This window comes from Dipodomys spectabilis, unplaced genomic scaffold, assembly GCF_019054845.1.
Source record: "Dipodomys spectabilis isolate Male_0828 unplaced genomic scaffold, ASM1905484v1 ptg000096l, whole genome shotgun sequence".
Classification (NCBI taxonomy): Eukaryota; Metazoa; Chordata; class Mammalia; order Rodentia; family Heteromyidae; genus Dipodomys; species Dipodomys spectabilis.
Genome location: NW_024870773.1, coordinates 7,551,513 through 7,566,253, shown reverse-complemented (window position 1 = coordinate 7,566,253; position 14,741 = coordinate 7,551,513). Strand labels below are relative to the sequence as shown.

The window sequence follows — 14,741 nt, the reverse complement described above, 5'->3', positions numbered from 1 at the left end:
GAACTCTATAGGCTCTCGAAGAAGAAAAGACTTAACTAATCTGACAAACTAGAGCCTGATGAGATAAGAGTTAGTATAACAGCTGACACATAAGCATTTTTCACATATTTCCTAATGTAATACTTATACCTACTGTTGGACCTAAATCTAATTCTCTGTTAAGCCAGCATTACCACAATAACTCCAAAATAAAGTCAGTATTTAATTGCACCTTGCTTGTACAGAAAGGACAGAAACATTAACAATTGGGCCTACATTCCCATGCTTATCTTTCTAATGATCCTGTACTCTGAACTTTTCAGTATCTTGCTTCATTTCTAGTGTATGCCTTAATTGCTTCCTGAATATATGCATCACACCTTCTCCCAAACCTTGGTTTATTGCATTATAGTTCTACAACCTTGCTCTACAATTACCTTAGCAGAATTATAATATACTTGTCCTTTTCCAGTCTTTTATATTGACACATCATACTACTTGGCTTTTCCCTAAATTTCTTATGCAATGTTGTACTTCATGGTTGTGATATTTGTGCTGCCCCAGTTTTCTCAGTCCCATTTTAAAAGCTTACATGTGTAGGATTTGCTTTATGTTTTTGCAGTGCTGGGGATCAAACCCAGGGCTTCGCATATGCTAAGTATTTATCATGGACTTATTTACCAATCTCTACCGAAAAAGCCCAAACTAGCTTTATCACAGCAAGAAACAGCATAAGCAGTTTAGGATAGTGTTCTTCTAGACACATCTTGTTCATGGGTCAATATGTTAATATTAGAAAATAATTGCAAAATAAATTCATAAGGCAAGATTTCCATCAAATGTGTTTTACTCATATCCAGAAGCAGAGCAGATAATGTTTCTTCCTTCTCTCACCTGATGGCCGCCATATCGGTGAGCAAGTGGAATGGATCCAAAGACTATCTTACCACCACTTACAAGCTGGATAAAATCGTCTGTTTCTGAGACAGATAAACTGAGGTCCAAAACATCTTCTAAAACTTCCTAATACAGGGGGCAAAAAAAATCTTATAAATCTAAGAATCTTTTCTTCTTACAATCTTAAGACTATTTTAATCATTTTCAAGAAAAAAGACCAATGGAAGAAAATGACAAGAATAAATCTCTCCCCAAAATAGCTCATGAATACCTTTTAATAAGAGATGTATCATACTCCTATGACTATTCTGTTTGGAAAAAAATGAGTTCTATTAGATGGTTCTAAAATTTTCATGAGTTTCTTGTGATGAACAGTAAAATAGTATTTACCTAGCACATGCTTTTCGAAAAAAAACTAAATAGAAGTAAATGTCCAGCACTTAATTTCAAATTTATTTATTACATGAGAGAACAAGTTAGAGTTTGTTATTAGTGACTGTTTCTAAAAGTTGTCTAGGTTAAGAAGTGAACTTTTTTTTTTTAACTAAAAAAAGTAGTTTCCTATAAGATGAGGATGAAACTGACACCACACTTTGAGAATAAGAATTAAAAAGTGAAGCCGGGTGCCACTAGCTCACCCCTGTAATCCCAGCTACTCAGGAGGCTGAGATCTGAGGATCACGGTTCAAAGCCAGCCTGGGAAGAAAAGTCCGTGAGACTCTTATCTCCAATAAAACACTAGAAAACTGGAAGTGGCACTGAAGCTCAAGGGGTAGAGCGCTCACCTTGAGCTGAAGAGCACAAGGTCAGCGCCCAAGCCCAGAGTTCAAGCCCCACGACCAACAAACAAACAAAAACAAAAGAATTAAAAAGTGATTCATAAGAATGATAGCTTCCAATACATTTACAGTTTCTTTTAACTATGATGATTGTCATATATCAATAGATGAACAATATTAACTCTAAGAAAGTACTTGATTTAGTAAAACTAAATTTGCCAAACTACACTGTGGTATGAAAAAATAAAGTCTAACCTTTGAAACTGCTACAAGACGTACTTTTGATTTGAAAGGAGTAGGGAAGGCAACTGAAAAAATACAGTTTTTCACTTTACGAACATAATTTTCATTAACAGGATCAACTGGCAACACATCTGATTAAAAAAGAAAAAGAAAAGAAAACCCGTCTTAATGTTCTCATCTGTTTCATATACAGTATTTACATTCCTTTGAAGAACTATGGCTTTTCAAAACACCAATTTAAATAATTATTTTCATCAGATCTCATAATTCAGAAGACTACTTTTATCAATTTTAACTCTCTCCAGTACTCACATAGTATAGTATATATTAAGCAACACTAATGTGATGATCCAAAACTCAAACTTCTCCAAAATTCTACATTCTCACAGCATCTACATTATGCCTCAAGTGAAAATCCTGTATCTGATCTCACAAGACAAGTCATAGCTGAAATGCAGCTGCACTAAATATACTGAATGAAGTTATCTTTAGGCAATGTGTCTAAGTGCTACATCAAATAGAAATGAATTTCATGTTTGGGACCTAGCTTATCTATCTATCTATCTATCTATCCCCACATATATGTATCACTATTTATACATAAATACTCTATAATCTTCAAAAATCCAAAATACTGCTTTTCTTTGCCAGTACCAGGGCTTGAACTCACTATTCAGCTTCCTACGCTGATGATGCTCTTCCATTTAAGCCATAGCTCCAGCCTGACTTTTCACTGATTAACCAGAGATGGAGTCTCAAAGACTTTTCTGCCCAGGATTGGCTTTGAAATAAGATTGTCCCATAGCTAAGATTATAGGCCTGAGCCACCAGCACCTGACCCAAAACACTTCTATTTCAAATTTTCTGATAAGGGACACTTCATCTGTATATGGATCTACCAAAAGAAAAACAAATTAAAACAGGATACATATCCTGTCTATAATGATTTTTACTTACTCGAGACAATAGTATAGTATGTGTAACATTTTTATAGGCTATGTAACATTTTTACAACTGGGAATAATGAATAAAATAAAGTGAACTGCTAGGTCTCTTTGGCACAGGCTGAAATTTTCTTAACAGAGACCCAGAAACACAACAAATCAAAGAAAGGTTGGACAAATGGGACTGCATGAAATTGCAGAGCTTCTGCATGGCGAAGGACATAGCTAGCAAGATCAATAGAAAGCCCACAGATTGGGAGAAGATCTTCACTAGCCATACAATGGACAAGGGTCTCATATCTAAAATATACCTGGAACTCAAAAAATTAAATTCCCCAACAACAAATCTTCAAAGAAACAACTGCCCAATAAATAAGTGGGATAAAGACTTAAAGAGAAACTTCTCTGAAGAGGAAAGAAGGATGGCCAATAGATACATGAAGAAATGCTCAACCTCCCTAGCCATAAAAGAAATGCAAATCAAAAGAACATTGAGATACCACCTCAACCCAGTTAGAATGGCTATAATCAAGAACTCTAATAATAACAGATGCTGGAGGGGATGTGGACAGAAGGGAACCTTACTGCCTTGTTGGTGGGAGTGTAAACTTGTTCAACCACTTTGAAAAGCAGTACGGAGGTTCCTCAAAAGACTCCACATAGAGCTCCCCTATGACCCAGCAATCCCACTTTTGGGCATTTACCCAAATGATCACAAACAAGACACACTAAAGCTACCAGCACAACTATGTTTATTGCAGCATTATTTACCATAGCTAAGATATGGAACCAACCCAGATGCCCCTCAGTAGATGAATGGATCAAGAAAATGTGGTATATATACACAATGGAATTCTATGCCTCCACCAGAAAGAATGACATTGCCCCATTTGTTAGGAAATGGAAAGACTTGGAAAAAATTCTATTAAGTGAAGTAAGCCAGGCCCCAAAATACATAGGTCCCATGGTTTCCCTTATTTGCAATAACTAGTATATGTCTGAGTCAAGCAGAAAAGGTCAGATAAGTTGATGTTAGGGAAATGAACCCTAAGATATGTATTCAAATGTTTTTTTTTCTTTCATGTGATTGTTTCTAACACATTTATAAGATTATTTCTTTGTTGCTTTGCATGTCCCTCCCCCAAGGAATAACCCCTGCTTTCACTGTATTTGATGTCGGTATAATTTGTGGAGGGGAAGGGGAAAAACAAAATCGTTTAAATAGGGATACAGGTGGACCCATTGCAACAATGAGATGTACAAGTCGTTATGTCGAAAACGAACTTTACAACTTTGGTGGGGGGGGGAAGGTTGGGTGGGGGAGTGAGGGGAGGATAGGATGGGAAGGGGAAACAAAGGAGGAGGCTACAATGTTTGATAAGAAATGTACTCATTATCTTGCCCATGTAATTGTAACCCCTCTGTACAGTATTTTCACAATAAAAAAAAGATACCACTTCAAAAAAAAATGAAGTGAACTGCATTTCAGTATTAGAATCCAAGTCAACTCAATGGATCCAAAATATGCTAGGCACTATGTCATGTGGATTCTGCCCCTCAGAAAGCTTACAAGAAATGAAGGAGGGGCTGGGAAGGTGGCTCAGTGGTAGAGCGCTTGCCTTGCATGCATGAGGCCCTGGGTTCGATTCCTCAGCACCACATAAGCAAAAAGAAAAAAGCCAGAAGTGGCGCTGTGGCTCAAGTGGTAAAGCACTAGTCTTGAGCTGAAGAGCTGAGGGACAGCGCCCAGGCCCAGAGTTCAGGCCCCATGACCAGACACCACCCCCTCCCCCCCCCCCAAAAAAAATAAAAGAAATAAAGGAAACAGCTGGGCACTAGTAGCTGAGGCTAGTAATTTGAGCTACCCAGGAAACTTAGGATCAAGGAGGAAAGGAATAAGGAGAGAAGGAAGAGGAGAAGGAAAAGTAAAAGAAACAAGGAGAGGGAGAGAAAAATGTCAAGACTTTTGGGTTAATCTGATGGTAGAATTGTCTAGTGGTATGCTGCCAACTGTGGCTTAATTCTGTTATTTTTTTTTGAAGTGTGTGTGATGACATACTAATTATAAGATTGTCACAAATATAATTAGTTTATTACTACAGTGTAGCTTCGCAAATTCTCTTGGATGTTTCCTAACACATAGATCTAATCTATACCAAAATAAACATATTAACAAGTCATCCTTTTGAAATACTTTATGGTGCTGCCCCACCTCCAGTGGCTCAAGCCTGTAATCCTAGCTACCCTGAGATCTGAGGGTAATGGTTCAAAGCCAGCCAGAGGAGGAAAGACAGTGAGACTCTGATCTCCAATAAACCACAGGAAACCGGAAGAGCTTTCTGTGAGTTCAAGCCCCACGACCGACCAAAACAAAAACAACAACAAAAAAAACCCTATATGTTGTTGTATGGTATTCTATATAAATATGGGGAAAGCAATATAAAATTGGCTTATTTGGATCCTTTTTAATTCAGTAAATCAATCCTCCCCATCTCTCCCTTCCTCCCTCCCTCCCTAACTGTACTGTTCCTTAGTTTTTTCACTCAAGGCTTGTGCTTGAGCCATAGCTCTACTTCTGGCTTTTTAGGTGATTAATTGGAGCTAAGAGTCTCAAGGCCCGGGCTGGGAATGTGGCTTAGTGGTAGAGTGCATGAAGCCCAGTACCACATAAACAGAAAAGGCCGGAAGTGGCTATGGCTCAAGTGGTAGAGCGCTAGCCTATCACCAAAAGAAGCTCAGGGACAGTGCCCAGACCCTGAGTTCAAGCCCTAGGACTGCCCCCCCCACACCAAAAAAAAAGTCTCAAGGTCCAAACTGGACTGGACAGGCTTTGAACTGCGATCTCAGATCTCACCCTATTAAGTTTAACTGATTACAGACGTGGTTTCCAGGTAACTTGAAGAGAAAATAGTCATCAGGGAATTGAAATACCCTTTTGCTGGCCTGTTTCTTGCTAAGAAGTGAACTTTTTGGCGACTCAAGTTTCTCATATTTCAGCATCTCTGATGCTTAAACTCTCTTCATTGGCTCTCATGGTCGCTACGAATAAGTTAAATGCTTAACTGTTTCGTCACGATTGCTGATATTAAAACGTTATCTCAGCACCAAGACAAGAACTAAAGGACGATCTTCTAACCATCTGGTATCCCGCCTGGATAGCAATTTCTGTACATTCTTAATACCTCCCGGGCAAACTCAACATCAACTACTTCCAGGCGGGCAGGCTCAGTGGGACTAACACACAGACGTGAGTGAGAATCATTACACTATACCGATAAGATTTTCAGAGGAGATAGTCCAGAAGTCGAGCGACCGGGCCAGCGTCGCTTCTTTTTCACAATAGCACCAATCACGGTTTGACTCGTTCCCGGAAACGCGCAGACGGTTGGCACTCCCTTGGAGGGCAGACTGCAAAACAAGGGCAGCGTGGCCGGCCACACCCAAAACCAAGAGATGTGCAAACCGTAGGCTCCAGTGGCAAAACTGGAACCTGATTCCTCGCATCCTTTTTCTGTCTCATTACACACTCAAGATAAATGTTATCTTGGCGGCTGCAAAGCTGCTCCCTTTCCAACCAGCAGCTGATACCGTCTCTGGTTAAAAGCCGGTCCAGCGCAGTTGCACGCTTGCAAGGGCGGCTGCAGCGTCGGCTGGTCGCCGTACGGCGCCGGGCAAGCGCTGAGCGCGCGCGTCCGCGACACCAGGCTCTCCCTGCCCGGGCGCGCGCCTTCGTGGTCCCCCGCAGGGCCGCGGCCGCCACCCGGAACCAAGCGCGCGGGCCTGGAGCGAGCGGTGCCCACCCGGACGCGCCCCTCAGCACTTCCTGCGTGACGCTTCCGGCTCCGGGCTCCGGGAGGAGGGCCGGTGGGGCTAGAGGCGGAGTCGCCTCCCCTGCCGCGACTTTCAGACTCGAACCATGGCCGCGCGCTGGTGGCGGTGGCGACACGGCTGTTCCTGGAGGCCGGCGGCGCGGAACCCCGGGCCGGGATGTCCGGGCCGTGCAGGGTCGCTCGGGCCACGCGCCGCTCCCGACGGTCGCGCGCAGGTGAGGCCGGGAGGGCCGAGCCCCGCTCCGCCGCAGAGGTCACGGCGCCAATGACAGCGGCGTGGCGGAATGAATGGGAGCGACGCGCACGTGCGTCGGAGCCGGGGGTGGCGGGGGGCGAGGCTCGCGTGTACCTGAAGGAGGGACGCCTCCACGAGCAGGTGCCGAGAGGCGGCCCGGGAGCCCGGGGGACGGCGGGCGGGGATCGGGAGAGGAGCTGTGCAGACCTGGGGTCCGGGGGAGACGGCGGGGGTGGTCGGGGTGGCGAGGGGCGCGGACTGAGGGGCGAAGCCTGGGCACCCTCCGCCCCCCCCCCCCGTTAGCTTTTTCCAGCTAGAACTGGCTTCCGGCGGCAGACTCTTCTAGACTTCGGGGGGGTGGGGGTGGGGGTCCTCTAAGGTCACTCTCCGATCGACTTCGGATTCCCTCGGCCTTGGATAGTTGTGGGAAAGGGTCAAGTAGGGACAGCGGGGCTGATGCTCGCTGTGGTACGCAGGGCTGCAGTCCCAGAGCTGGTGCTTCGGGAAGCGCACATCTGGATGCAGCCCGAAGGAGATCGGCCAGAAGGTGGTAGGAGAGAAACCTTGGGATTGATTGTTAAATTTCACCTATTACTTCTTGAAGTAAACGTTAAGAGTCATGGCTCCCATATCAGCTTCCTGGACCACAAGGAGGGGCTGCATACAATACTATGTTAGTACTATGCAAAAACATAGATAGTACCGATGATGGCAGTACTATTTCTAATTTCTATGTCGGTGAGATTCTCCCTCTGCGTCTCCCCCCCCCCCCCCCCCCCCCCCCGCCCCCGGCAGATAGATTAGCATTAAGGTGTCTGAATCAGACATGTACATTGTGGCTAGTTCCAAGTCTTAGGGACTCAGTTGTATTTGGAGACAAAGAGAAATGATAAGCCATGTTTGGCTCTCCAACATAGCTATGCTCCTTCCTGGCATTTGTATTTTATCCTGAGATCTCCCTGAAATATTAACAAATCTTGTGAGGGAGTAAAATATCAATGTGCATTTGTAATAAATCACTTGTCAATATGTCTTTGGCTCCTATCAAACATTTTTAAAGTGAGTTGCTAAACTAGGAGTGTAACTCAAGTGGTAAACCATTTGCCACATCAGCAAGTACAGGAAAGATAAAATGTTCATGAGTGGCAAGATTAACTTTCACGAAGAGTAAGTAATGGGGGAAAGAAATTGGAAATGGAGAGCTGGGAAGGTGGCTCAGTGGTAGAGCGCTTGCCTTGCATGCCTGAGGCCCTGGGTTCGATTCCTCAGCACCACATAAGCAAAAAGAAAAAAGCCGGAAGTGGCACTGTGGCTCAAGTGGTAGAGCACTAGCCTTGAGCTGAAGAGCTGAGGGACAGCGCCCAGGCCCAGAGTTCAGGCCCCACGACCGGACCCAAAAATTAAAAAAAAGAAAGAAAGAAACTGGAAATGGAAAATGATTTTCTCTACTAGCAATGAATTACAGACCTAGCACTAAGCACTATCTCCTCTTGGGAGAGCCTCTGCTGTAACTTTGGAAAACATTGCCCTGAAGTACTATTAAAGAGAACACAGCTTGATGGAATAGATAATGTTTTTAATAAGTCTTAAGTGGTAGAGCTCTTGCCTAGCATGGGCCAGGCCTTAGGTTGATGCCAAACTCTTCAAATTAAAGATAAACTATTTGTTGGTTGCTAGACTTTGAGCCAAGCACTTTCCATACACTGTACCCCATATTAATTCTCACATGATCGTGCCATGATTCATTATTATTTGGAAATTGTCATTTTAGTGACAATTTCCACTTGCTTGGACCCATCCAAGCAATGTTGAGATTTGAACCAGGCTCTGTTATTCTCCAAAGACTGGTACAGTCTTGAGCTTCCTGGTGGTACTCATGTAATGTTAACATTTCCTCCCAGTTTAGAGAAATGCCATTAGGTCTTAGATTGAATAGGCATACTCTTCCGTGAACATATCCTTATTTATAGGTATTGTAATAAAATACTGCGTTTGTGTGAATTTATTACCCATGAAATCTGAAAGAAGCACATGGCAGATGGCCTGTAATCCCACCTTTGGGTGGTTGAAGCAGGCCTGCCACAGCAGCATAGTTACATTCCTAGCTCAAAAAAAGAGAAAAGAAAAAGAACGAGTCGGTTCTCATATAATGGTAAAATCAAAAGTGAGGATTATTTCTTCCCTTGGAACATAACTGCCTGAATGTTATAACTGTTCTTATTGGCTTAATGGCTAAATAATGCTACAGTGGATAGAATAAATGTTGTTTTCTTGGACACTGTCAAAGTCAACATTTACTATCATTTTATTTTTATTATTATTATTTTTTTTTTTTTTGTCAGTCGTGAGGCTTGAACTCTGGGCTGGGCGCTATCCCTGCGCTCTTCAGCTCAAGGCGAGCGCTCTACCGCCTGAGCCACAGCGCCACTTCCAGTTTTTGAATAATTTATTGGAGATAAGAGTCTCACAGACTTTTCTGCCCAGGATGGCTTTGAACCATGATCCTCAGATCTCAGTCTCCTCAGTAGCTAGGGTTACAGGCGTAAGCCACCGGGCCCAGCTTTACTGTCATTTTAATAACACTAAAGCATTATATGTTCATTAGCAAAAAATATATATATATTTTAAGTATAACAAAAATGAACAAAACAAAAAGCATCCACACTTTTGTTTAGTCAAAAATAACTACTTTTTGAGCCTAACACCAAGCAATCCTAGCTCCTAAGGAGGCTGAGATGTGAGGGTTAGGATTCAAAACCAGCCAGGGCAGGAGAGTCCTTGAGACTTGTTTTTATTGTAAAGATACTGTACAGAAGGGTTACAGTTACATGAGTAATGAGTATATTTCCTATTGAGCATTGTTACACCCTTCCTTGGGACTCTTGTCTGCAATTAACTACCAAAAAACCTATAAGTGGAGGTGTTGTCCCACTTGAGCACCAAATAGGACAGCACCCAGGCCCTGAGTTCATCCCCAGGACCAGCACCAAAAAACAAAAAAATAGCAACATAAAGTAACTACTTTTAATACTGTGGATCACATACTTCCATACCCTGTCTGTTTTACTTTTTTTTTTTTTTTTTGTCGGTCGTGGGGCTTGAACTCTGGGCCTGAGCACTGTCCCTCAGCTCTTCAGCTCAAGGCGAGTGCTCTACCACTTGAGCACAGCGCCACTTCCTCTGTTTTACTTTTGTGTGTATGGCATGTGTGTATGTGTCTGTATATGTGTCCTTTCGTGAGATCACATAATGCAATTCTATAGCTGCTTTTTCTCCCTATGACATTTTAGACATACCTGCAAGTCAATTGTAGTTTTTCTATTTAGTTTTTTATTTTTGTGCCAGTACTGGGCCTTAAACTCAGGGCCTGTGCTCTGTCCCTAAGCTTTTTTGCTTAAGGCCGGCACTCTAATCCTTTCAGTTTTTCAGACTTTACTTCTCTATGCTTAAAAGTCCCTCAGCTGTTTAAAAACACATATTAACCTGCAGCAAATTAAGGTTACTAATTTTTTTTTAATGTCTGGATTCCTGAATTCTTCAAGGCTGGTAGTTAGGGTCTAGGGACTAAATGACAAAGCTGCCAAGCAACTTCCGAGACCTAAATTCAATCTACTGTACCAAAAATTTCACCAAGAACAAACCCCAAAACTCAGTAATCGTTGAAACTAATATTTGTTACCACCTCTGAATATTTTAGGAGTCTACTGTGGTAGTCTGATCTCTGATTAACATTATCCAAATGTATGAGAATTTCTTCACTCATGCAGAGCACATATTCTACCAGTGAGCTATACTTCCCTGCCCCCATTTTGTAAAAAATCGTTCCCAAAGTACACTTAGTAACAAAAAAGTAAATGATGTTTAAGAGTAACTTAATAGTAAAATCTTTTCTCTTTCTCACTGACTAGATAATAGTTTTTGTTTTCATTCCTCTTTTTGGTTGTACTGGTTTGAAATTGTGGCCTCTGACTTCGTATGCAAGGCACTATACTATAACTACGAATGTGTGGTACTAAGGATTGAACTCGGCTTGGTGTTTGTAAAGTAAATGCTCTACTATTGGAGCTTCCAGACCCTTTTGGTTTTATTTTCAAAGTAGTTCATGGGTAAGTAGGCGTGGCCTGCATCCTCTTCCTACTGCTACCTTAGTAGCTGAGATTAACAGGGGCATACCACTGTACCTAGCCATAGATTGAAATGAGTCTGAACTTTTATGTCCCTGCTAGTCTCAAACGTCCATTTCTCATCTCTAACTTCCAAGTAGGTAGGTTGAAAGAAAAGGTTTCCCTGTATCCAAGCTGGCCTTGAATTTAGCCTTCCAAGTTTGGGGATTATAGAATGTAAATAAACCACCAGTTTTCACTATCCTCAGTTGCAGTTAATTAAATAAAATGAAATTGTTTTAAAATTATTTTTCAGGTCTAGATAGATAAGGAATGTGGGAATTGGCTTTTGTTAGGGAGATAGATTATAGATGAGTTTTTCCTCTTTTTTTTCCCTTATGTTTTCTGTGATGACAAATATATTGCTTTTGTAACAAGGAAATTAAACTTTTTTTTTTTGTCAGTAGTGGGGCCTGAATGCTGGGCCTGGGTGCTGTCCCTCAGCTCTTTAGCTCAAGGCTAGCGCTCTACCACTTGAGCCACAGTGCTACTTCCAGCTTTTTCTGCTTATGTGGTACTGTGAAATCAAACCCAGGGCCTCATGCATGCAAGGCAAGCACTCTACTACTGAGCCACCTTTCCAGTCCAAGGAAACATTTTATAGTGACCTTTTTGGGAAGTTTGCAAATCTACCTATAAATGGGTGATTTAAAGATTGTGCTTATTATGAATAATGGGATATTGTCCTGTGTTACAAACAAGTTTTTTAAGAATAGCCTTACAAAATTCTTGATACTTTTATTTTCTAGATTCCCTATTGTAGTCTTGTGAAGAATTTAACACTTGCCTTTCCAAGTGTGCATAGTATATCAAGGTACGTTTATACAGTAAGTCTGACTTGTGGGGTTTCTATATGCAGTTTGGTTCAGTGTGGTCAAAAACTTCCTGCATGCATCAGTGCAGCTCAATGGACCAAAGAAACTCGTCAGTTCTGTGTTATCTTCAGTTGTGTTTAAGTCATTATGTGATCTGCAGTTGTCATTAATTTTGTGCAAATATGCTTCCCAAAGAAGCAAATAATGCTGGCTGTAATCTAGTTCATTGAGACTGAGATCTGGAGATTGTAGTTCCAAGACAGCATGGGCAGGAAAATGTATAAAACTTTTTATCTGCATTTAACGATCAAGTGGAGATGTGGCTCAAGTGATAGAGCACCAGCCTTAATGGAAAAAGCCAAGTAAAAGCATGACTCCCTGAGTTCAAGCCCTAGTCTAGACCAAAAAAAGAAAGAAAGAAAACAAGCAAGCCAGGTGAAAGAAAACAAGCAAGCCAGGTGCCAGTAGTTCATGCCTGAAATCCTTGCTACTCAGGAGGCTGAGATCTTAGGATCATGGTTTGAAGCCTGCCCCCAGGCAGGAAAGTCAGGAAACTCTTATTTCTTGTTAGTTACCAAAAATCCAGAAGTGGAAGTGTGGCTCAGGTGGTAGAGTGCTGGCCTTGAGCAAAAAAACTCTGGTGCAGCCAGGTGCCAATGGCTCATACCTGTAATCCTAGCTACTTAGGAGGCTGAGATCTGAGGATCATGGTTCAAAGCCAGCCTGGGTAGGAAAGTCCACGAGACTGTTTATCTCCAATTAGCCTCCAGAATACCAGAAGTGGTGCTGTGACTCAAGTGTTAGAGCATTCTCCTTGAGCCGAAGAGCTGAGGGACAGTGCCAGGCCCAGAGTTCAAACCACATGACCAACAAAAAGCCCCAACAATTCAGATACAGCACCCAGGACCTGAGTTCAAGCCCCATAACTGGCACAACATGAAACAAAACAAAAACAAGTGGTGCCCAAGAAGCAAGGTAAAAGTTACGGTAATCTTTCTAACTAAAAGGGAATATAATATGCGTAAGTAATAATTGATTGAAAACTAAACTTCTGATAAGGCAGTATGTCTAGTGGAAGTTAGGCAGCATTATGGGGAAAATGAATTAAGCATCCAAGATATTCACAATGAAAATCATGAAATAAGCCATTTTTAATGAGCAGTATTAATGTATATAACATTAATTTTGTGACAGTAATATAGCCTGCTTCATGTGATTTTGAGTTATGGATCCTCATACCCACTGTATGTATAGTATAGGTAAATTTGAGTAATTTCAAGATTATTGAGCCTCATGTATCCTAAGCATTCATGGATTTTCCTCAACATTGTTTACCCTGTAACCATATCCCTGCAGATACCAAGGCTACTAGAATAATCATATATCTAGTAAATTTCTATTTTAATTGTGGAATAGGCCAACAATGTTGTTTTGTTTTGTTTTTCAGTACTGGGGCTCGAAGTCAGGGCCTCACTCTCAATTAGCTTTTTTGTTCAAGGCTAGTACTCTACCACTTAAGCCACAACTGTACTCCTGGTGTTTTGGTGGTTAATTGGAGATAAGAATTTCTTGGATTTGTTTTCCTGGGCCGGCTTGGAACTGCATTCTCAGCTTCCTGAATAGCTAGGATTAGAAGCATGAGCCACCGGCACCCAGCTAAGCCAACAATTTAATAAGATGTTTAAGTGTAACAGTATCTGCTTTATGTCATCTCTGCCTTTTCAAAAAATAAGAATATAATAAACTTTGAACTAAACCCAAAATACATGGCTTAGTCTTTCAGTTCTCAAGGCCCATTTACAAGAATGATCTGTTAATACATCATTTATCAACAAGAGATTTATGCGTTTTTCTACGTCATAACTACCTTTTAAGAGTCATGCTTAATTTGTGTGTCTACTACATATACATGTATATATATAAACATAACATTCTCACTTCAAAATGATGTGTTTATTTTCACTTACCCTAGGTTTTATCACACGACACCAGCAGTGTTCTGCTGTAGTAAAACACAGAGTGGTGAGAAATATTCTGATCCTTTTAAACTTGGTTGGAAAGACTTGAAAGGTCTATATGAGGACATTAGAAAGGTAAGGCTTTAAAAAACAACAACTCTGGTATGAGGTAATGATTTAGTTTATGAAACCTAGTGACATTTTATAATTGTGAAAAAAATAGTGCACATTTTCAGATATGTACCATGCTGTTGCAAACTTGATTTACATTGGAGGATGCAATAAAGGATTCTAGACAACGTGAAGGATGCAGTAAAAGTTCCTGTCTGGAAAGACATCATACTACAGGGTTGGGAAACTAAAAAGATGGTCCAGTGAGTTATCTAACTTCGCTTCTTACCCAATACCACCCAATGACTCCTGAAAGTGTCCTTCCTATCTAATTCTGAATGACATTGCTCAACTTCTTCAGTTACGGCTTTCTTTGCTAAATACTTTTCTCCCAAAAACTTTAAGTGACTCTCAGCTGCATGTGGATTCCTTCCCAATGCATGGGTTTGGATTTGTGGCAGGTCGGTCTCCCTAGGTCAATTATAGTACCCCAAGCCAGAGCCTGGACACATAGGGTCTAGCCTATGTGTCTGTAGGCTGCTAACACTGAAATAGATTGAACAGTGGAATATTTTTTAAATACAAATAAGTAAGCAAGATATTGGTCACTCACCCCTATAGTCCTGGCTACTAAGGAGGTCGAAATTGGGGAGATTCGAGGCCAGCCCAGGCAAAAATTTGTCAGACCCCATCTCAATAAGTAGCTGGTTGTGATGGTACATACTTGTCTTCCCAGATATTCAGGAGACAGAAATTAGGAAGATCACAGTTCCAAGCCAGTCTGCGC

At 41.6% G+C, this 14,741-nt stretch overlaps 2 protein-coding genes across 4 annotated transcripts in view; one reads left to right on the top strand and one right to left on the bottom strand.

Annotated features, from left to right (window-relative positions):
• LOC122113144 (protein adenylyltransferase SelO-like) overlaps positions 1–6,606 on the bottom strand; it is a 41,329-nt gene extending 34,723 nt beyond the window's left edge. The window contains exons 1-3 of one of the 2 annotated variants that reach the window (XM_042686097.1): positions 6,115–6,606; positions 1,911–2,029; positions 874–1,002 (exon numbers count right to left, since the gene is read on the bottom strand). In XM_042686097.1, the coding sequence (XP_042542031.1) occupies positions 874–1,002; positions 1,911–2,029; positions 6,115–6,346 (480 nt within the window). In that variant the 5' untranslated portion in view covers positions 6,347–6,606. The remainder of the gene's footprint in view (positions 1–873; positions 1,003–1,910; positions 2,030–6,114) is intronic. The other variant, XM_042686098.1, reaches the window with a different exon arrangement.
• Positions 6,607–6,692: 86 nt separating this feature from the next.
• The window catches only part of Pdss1 (decaprenyl diphosphate synthase subunit 1), a 46,980-nt gene continuing 38,931 nt past the window's right edge, over positions 6,693–14,741 (top strand). For both annotated transcript variants that reach the window (XR_006148406.1, XM_042686247.1), the window contains exons 1-3: positions 6,693–6,887; positions 11,820–11,884; positions 13,858–13,978. Coding sequence is in view for 1 of the 2 variants with exons in the window: in XM_042686247.1 (XP_042542181.1) it covers positions 6,759–6,887; positions 11,820–11,884; positions 13,858–13,978 (315 nt within the window). In the remaining variant the exon portion in view is untranslated. The remainder of the gene's footprint in view (positions 6,888–11,819; positions 11,885–13,857; positions 13,979–14,741) is intronic.